Source organism: Montipora foliosa, chromosome 5 (genome assembly GCF_036669935.1).
Source record: "Montipora foliosa isolate CH-2021 chromosome 5, ASM3666993v2, whole genome shotgun sequence".
NCBI lineage: Eukaryota > Metazoa > Cnidaria > Anthozoa > Scleractinia > Acroporidae > Montipora > Montipora foliosa.
In genome coordinates this window covers 46,509,925-46,517,424 of record NC_090873.1, presented here as the reverse complement: position 1 = coordinate 46,517,424, position 7,500 = coordinate 46,509,925, and the positions used below count along the sequence as shown (strand labels likewise).

At 38.2% G+C, this 7,500-nt stretch overlaps 1 protein-coding gene across 2 annotated transcripts in view; it reads right to left on the bottom strand.

Annotated features, from left to right (window-relative positions):
• Positions 1 to 7,500, bottom strand: part of LOC138004461 (E3 ubiquitin-protein ligase SHPRH-like) — a 36,713-nt gene that overhangs the window by 13,618 nt on the left and 15,595 nt on the right. For both annotated transcript variants that reach the window (XM_068850983.1, XM_068850984.1), the window contains exons 12-19: positions 7,197 to 7,279; positions 6,300 to 6,394; positions 6,142 to 6,173; positions 5,751 to 5,834; positions 3,829 to 3,921; positions 3,603 to 3,710; positions 958 to 1,088; positions 118 to 175 (exon numbers count right to left, since the gene is read on the bottom strand). In XM_068850983.1, the coding sequence (XP_068707084.1) occupies positions 118 to 175; positions 958 to 1,088; positions 3,603 to 3,710; positions 3,829 to 3,921; positions 5,751 to 5,834; positions 6,142 to 6,173; positions 6,300 to 6,394; positions 7,197 to 7,279 (684 nt within the window). The remainder of the gene's footprint in view (positions 1 to 117; positions 176 to 957; positions 1,089 to 3,602; positions 3,711 to 3,828; positions 3,922 to 5,750; positions 5,835 to 6,141; positions 6,174 to 6,299; positions 6,395 to 7,196; positions 7,280 to 7,500) is intronic.

Below are 7,500 nucleotides of genomic sequence, written 5' to 3'. Positions count from 1 at the left end.
CAAAGGTACACAATGGTCAGATCTCAACAACAGGAAAGCATTTCTATCAATCACTTAGTTATTTACAATTTTGTTCTTTGTCATCCTAAAATTACCAAATAAATTTGGAAAATGCACCTTAATGAAGTCTATCTTTGAAGATAGAAGGTACTGCAATCCATGAAGATCAGCAAATCTGTCAGAACAAAATTCACATTAACAGCTGTTAGTGTTAATAAGACCACAATAAATGTTGTGGCCAAATAATCATGTCTCAACACGCTCAGAGTTTTCTATCTAAAACTCAACAAGAGGAAAACATTAACTAATGTTACTGTAAATGTGGCAGACAGAAAAAAGTGAAACACGAAACTGTCACTCACTAAATAGTAAAGGTATTTTTGTAGTGTAACCTCATTCCACATATTGATGTTAATAAATTGATCGATTGCAAGGTACAGCAAAATTATGCAAGGAAGATAGTCAAAGCATGTAAAAGACCTTAATTCAAGGGTGACAATGTACGGCTAAAGAGAGGGAAGGCATGCTGGTGACGAACCAATGTGCAATTAGTTCCTAGAGCCCAGCTTCATAAATTTCATATAAAAGTACAAAATGCAACACTGTGCAAGGAAGCATGTGACTAATAATGTTATTATTGTAAACAATAATTCCATCACTTATTAGTTGGCAACGCAAGGTCCTGGCTTCAAAATGCCAGCACAGCCAACAGTTGGGGTCTTCAACATGCCATCTTAAATAACTGAGGATACAGTGACTTGTCTTCAATTTCATAATCTTGATTTTTCTGGAATGATCAGGGAGCACACTCACTGTTCACAATGGGGCCATGCTTCACGTCGTACTGGTCTAACCTATCCCACTTCATTACAAAATACACTTGAATGTAGTAGTACTACTATAACACAGTCGTCATCGTCATTGTCATTGTCATTGTCATAAGACTGGACTTCAGACCTGCCAATTGAACCCATTTCGACATCTGTAGCTGACAATTCATCTCTGATTCTGTGACACAGATCTTCCCATAATCCTCTCTTTGAAACATAATGTAGAGCTTCCATCCACCATGGTGACTGGAAATCAATCTGAAATGCATCATGCAAGCAAAATTAGATTCACTGCTTCTTCCTACATCCATTTTGTGAAACTCTAAGGTTGGTTGAACATCTTAGAGGTCTTAGAACACTTTAGAGGTCTACTACAAATTTACAGTCCGCCATGATTTGTCGATTATTTTCCATACTTCTTTTTTTTTTTTTTTTTTTTTCTTTTTTTTTTTTCTTTCTTTTCCTTTTTAATCTATTGTGTAATTATTTCATCCTACTATGTAAATCTTATACTTTTTTGAGCCTAGGGGATACGTTGCAATTGGGGCTCCGCCCTGTTCGTCTCTCCGGTCACGTCATACTACTGTTATGATAATGTATGTATTTTGTGGTGACAAATCTCAATAAACTAAACTAAACTAAACTAAACATCTTAACTGGACCAAAAAAGCTAACTCAGATAAAGTGAGACTGACAAGAGAGTTAAGTGGAGCCAGTTTTACTGCAGATTCTTTGTAAAATGGCTTACAAAAAGGAAACAATTTTGTGCTATCCAAATGCGTCCGCTATTGAGATAGCTCCATGGGTGGTGACTACACAAAAAATTTAAAACCTCAGCTTACAGTAGATAATGAATTTTTTCCTTCATCTAATATTTGCAATGATTTAAGGTTATTATTAGAGTGATGGAGTGGTGAGAGAACTCGCCTCCCAACAATATGCCCCAGGGGGTCGTTTCTTGAAAGTCCCGAAACTTTACGGGCCATAGTCGGGTGTCACAATTCCTTTTGCAACTCAAGAATGGAGAGCATTTAATTTGTCAAAATTCACAGTTAATTTTCTTTTTGTTACCTTGAAAGCATGTTAAAAGATCAGCTTTCCAAAACAAGTAGTTGGCAATTTCACAGATGGCTTTTCCGGCCTGAAAAGGTTTTGGGACTTTCAAGAAACGGGCCCCAGGTTCGATTCCCGGAACAGACACCATAAGTGGCTTGAGTTTGTGTTGGTTTTTTACTCTGCAACAAGAGTTGTGGGTTTTCTGGTTTTACTCCCTCCAGCAAAACCAGCATTCAGCCAATTCCAGTAGGCTGTAAGCTGTGCTTTAGGTTCCTACATGGACCGTATAGCGGAGGCCAGAGGAGCCATAGCAGGCTTCCCATTTGACCTTGTTAAGCTGTATCGTTGCGGTACATGTACTTGTGACAGTGATAATATAAGCGAGTTGCATAGCAACGGGCAAGATCATTCAAACCTACAACCTCCGTAACACCACTCGGATTCTCCACCTACTGAGCTGCAAGAACACTTGGGCAGATAAGTCATTTATCTAGCTTCTTCAGAGACAAACTGTTCCATTGGTGTGCAGGCTGTACAATATCATGCACCTTAACTTTGAAATGCCTCCCAACAATATGCCCCAGGGGGTCGTTTTTCGAAAGTTCCGAAACTTTACGGGCCATTTTCGGGTTTCACAATTCCTTTTGCAACTCAAGAATGGAGAGCACTTAATTTGTCAAACTTCACAGTTAATTTTCTTTTTGTTATCTTAAAAGCATGTTAAAAGATCAGCTTTCCAAAACAAGTAGTTGGCAATTTCACAGATGGCTTTTCAGGCCTGAAAAGGTTTCAGGACTTTCGAGAAAGGGGCCCCAGGTTTGATTCCCGAGAAGACACCATAAGCGGCTTGAGTTTGTGTTGGTTTTCTGCTCTGCAAACAAGAGTTTTTCTGAGGGCTTTCTGGTTTTACTCCCTCAGCAAAACCAGCATTCAGCTGATTCCAGTTGGCTGTAAGCTGTGCTCCAGGTTCCTACATGGACCGTATAGCGGCAGCCAGAGGAGCCATAGCAGGCTTTCCATTCGACCTTGTTAAGCTGTATCGTTGCGGCACATGTACTTGTGACGGTGATAATATTATCATTGTGCTGGTAAGCGAGTTGTATAGCAACGGGCAAAAGGACAACTGAAAAAATCTGAGTCCTAGAAAGGCCAGATCATTCAAACCTACAACCTCCGTAACACCACTCGGATTCTCTACCTACTGAGCTGCAAGAACACTTGGGCAGATAAGTCGTAGCTTCTTCAGAGACAAACTGTTCCATTGGTGTGCAGGTTGTACAATGTCACGCACCTTACCTTTGAAATCCAACTTTTGATGTTGAACAGCGTGATGCACCAATGAGAAGGATGGTAAGTTAGTGGGACACTAGCTTGCCAACCCAACCTTCTCTGGCTTTCCTGACCCATTAACTTACACTACCACCAGGAAACAACCAACCCTGGGATAGGGATGATTAAGGTTCAAGGAGTCCGCAAAGATTCACGAGAAAGCAAAGCACAAAATGCAAAATCACAATACCAGTAATAAGTTAAGTAGCCCTGCCAACTAGAGCAACGCATCCCTAATAAGTCACTACATGTAAGCACAGAACTTGTGTCCACACTGGACTAAGATCACTTCACCTCAACTGAAAAATAGTTCCACATTCAAATTTCTTAAAGGACCTCATACTGAACTGTTCAGTCTGCAATATTGCAGAAGACACAGAAACTCACTTTCTTTCTCATATCAGCAATACTAGACTTTACAAAATTCAAGTTTTCCTGTGCTGCAGCTACTTGTACATTGACACGGTTTGTGTAATTTCCTCTCAGTTCCCTAACCTAGAAGAAAGAAGGAAACGGAATAAATTTAGCCACCCCCTTCTCTTGAACAACCCACCCAGCCAACACACAGAGTAGAACATAATCTCCTCTTACTGTCCAATGAAAAGAAACTTACCTCATCTTGCAATTTATCGTCTCTTAGCGTCCTTGAACACTTTTCTTGATGCTCACTAAGGATATCTGACAGGTTATATAATGTGTGCAGTTTCTAAATAAAATATAATCTCCCATCAGAGCTGTCTAAAACAATTCAATACAAACCAGGACTAGTTAGCACCTTTCAGAAAATGGCACTTATTCATTCCTTCTAAAATCGAACCAAATATTGAACTGTCTGTATTTTGTAAAGGAGAAAGCAGAAAACAATGCAGGATATTTTAATTTCGCTCGTCTTTCGAGACCTTTGTTGCATGCAATGGGTGTTTACTTCGAAATAATGCACTGTAGATGTTTTCATTGGTGGCATTTGCGGATTGAAATTGATAGTAATTGAAGCGACATACTGTATGTAAATATTCGACTTGTCGGCGGTCACACAATTTATTCTCTTGTCTTCATAAACAATAACAGGAAAAGCAAAATTATGGTTATGAATAACAAAGGGGCAAATGTGTAATAAGATACGCAATTTTAGACACGTAAAAAAAAAAAAAAACACGTATACCCATATAGTGTGCATTGTTCGCTTATCTTCGAGCAGCATTGTATTTCTAACAATAAGGTTAGGGTAAGGATTAGTGTTATTAATTTTTAGGTCAGGGTAAATGCAGCCGTTTATCCTTAGTTGAAGGGCAGCATGTGGAGGACTCTGTGACAATAATTGTCTGTATCTACATCTACATCTACACATTCCAGCACTCGACTTATGGCTGTTTCTGTTTAGGTGGCCTCATACACCACAAGCCTTTTTTAGAGACATCACCGCCAAGCCAGCCACTTCCGCTGGGGAGAACAGGACAGCCACAACACCGGGGAGTTAATCTGCTACTCTTCTCGAATAGTGTGTGGGTTTTTTAACGTCCCACAGGGAACTTATGAACATAGAAGATATTTGTGAAATGGGGCCTATGGTTTATAGTCCTTATCCGAGAAGACTTGAAAGTCTAACCATTTGCAGATGAAATTACAAGGGCCGCACTTTCTCCTCAGTTATTTTATTAGCATTCCGAGACACAAGTGATGTTGAAGTTGGAGAAAAGAGCAAGGGGACACTTTGTGATGCTTTTTGAAATCTGTGTGCATTTAATAATGTTACACCAATGGTTGGACACATCTGAAGGGTGCAGATGCAAAAGAAGTGTGAAAAAAATCCTGGCTTGAACAGGACTCTAACCCATAAAGATGTGATTGTGATGCTCTTGCTCTACAATCTGATTTATCAAGATATCTGGGAGCAGGTCACTTGTAAGTTCATAGGTGTAAGTTCATTCATAGGTGAATGTATGATAGAAACTGGGGCCTAGCCAGGGGGGAAGGGGAATACGGCATTCAAATTTTTCTCCCCAGTCCTCCAAATTACATCACCAGATCACCTGGGTTATGTTTATATTGAACAATGAACGGTAAGTGTCGCTTCTCTGATCCCATTGTTTTCAAACGTGAAGCTGACAGTGTTTTTGCATAGCTTATTTCTCAAAAATAAAGCTCAAATCGGTTAAAAAACACCAGGGGAATGTTCTTCATAAATGCAATGATCACTTTCACTGAGACCTTACCCTGCATATCAAATACGGTATATGAAATTTTCATATTACGTAATATTATTTGCTGATGCAGTCGAAAAAAGGCCATACTGAGCACCAAGGAACAACGCTCTCTCAATCAAAAACCAAGACCAGTGGTAATGGTGAAATTCTATAATATCCCTTCTAAGAGCACGTAAAAACTGAAACAGCAGGGATCGAAAGTGGATCAATTTCGGTACTTATATAAGCTTAAGAAAGGATTTACATATATGGAAGCATGCCTGTAAGCTAACTGGTTTCAATAACATTATACACAACATCCCTTCCCTCCAAGACAATAACCCTTACTTACTTGTAGTGCATCAGTTCTAAATGTAGTTTCATGCTCCATCCAAGATCTCATGGCTTCCCTGTACATGTCAACTGCATCTGACCACTAATTGAAAACCACAAAGGAACCACAAGACTTTTAATTCAGTAAATTATGTACAGTTATTTGCATGACTGTTCATAAAGACAGAGTTGTCAATAAAGGACAAGACTTGAGCAGATTTTGCTTGATGGAAACTTATCATGTTATGGTTGATTATAAATGCTTTGCATTTAATAAGCCACGAAGAAGCAGGTTTGCTATGGGTGTGTATATTTAAGTCAACTTAGTGATAGTAGCCTAACTGAATTAGGAGATCAAACACAAAATGAAACTAGAAAATGCACCACCAGGCAGATAAGCTCCTACAAACCTCTTGCTTCAAAATGTGAATTCCTGCAAGGCCTGTTGGGAAATATATCATTAAATGTACTGTTAAAAGCTGAGCCTTTACAAGTGTAATTTAATAAAACCAAGGTCAAGAAAAATGACATTTTTAGACAATACGAAAATTGATGGATCAAAACAAACCATTGAAAGCAAACAAGAGTTGTCTGTGTGCCTCTTCACATTCTAGCTTTGCTTTTGAAATTAAATTCTCCAACAACTTGTCCATTGTTAGAGTACTGAAAAAAAAGACTCAATACTATGTCTGAAAGGCAACATTACATTCTTTTTAGTCATCCATAGGTACAGTTTGTCAACTTCTGAGTTTTATGACTTATTGCTTCAATAACCACATTTTTTAAATATTGTTACTTGGAGCTGTCCACTCCCAACAAAAAAAAATAAATACAGTGTACATTTTATTTGATGGTTTAATATACAATAAGCGCAGATAATTTTCGTGAGTTGCATAGTACTTTTCTGAGCCCTAAAGGGGCGAGGAAAAATATGAGCACTGAATCCATCGAATAAGAGATTTATTATTCCACTACAAAAATGTGTTATTTTGCTTCAATTTTATTTGGTAAGAGTGTTTTAAAAGAAAGCATCATCTGGCCTTCCAAATGTCCTTATTTGACTGGATAAACGAAATGATGAGTGACAAGCGATCACAAACCAAATTCTCTAAATTCGCAGTCTTTGCATCATATTGAAAACAATTTCTTTCATTGAAAAACTCCAGTTCCATATATATTTGCTCAGTTCTAAACCGATCAAACTGGGACACTACAGTGTATTAATTACCGTCTCATATTTTGCGCATTCTCTTAAAGACCAAATAGGGTAAAATGGCATAATAGTGGAATAATAATATCCAATAACACACATCACCTACATGTACACTTTATTCCTTTGCCAGATATAAAAACATATATAACAATGCTCATTCAATATTACCAGTATTATCATCATCAGGGTGAATGCAATTTAATGACCAAACATTCACAGAAAAGGAAAAAATGCATTCTTTCATATACTCACCTCTTCTGCATGGATAGAAACCCTCCTCTCACAGCCTGTGGGTGGCAACATGCCTGCCGCAACCGTAACAAGGGGTTTAGCAACTGCAAAGAAAGATTCAATATTTAAACAGGGTGGCACTAATATCTTGCACCATGTAGAGACATATAATTTATAGAAAATGACCAAAAGAAACAAAAAAAAAGCAAAGAATCCCAACTGGTAGCCATCAATGAGTTTGCTAATTATTTTAACATAGTCTTTGGCACCATTGTAAGTCAGAGCGGATTGAAATAAACTGTATGCAAAACAAACCACATTTAAG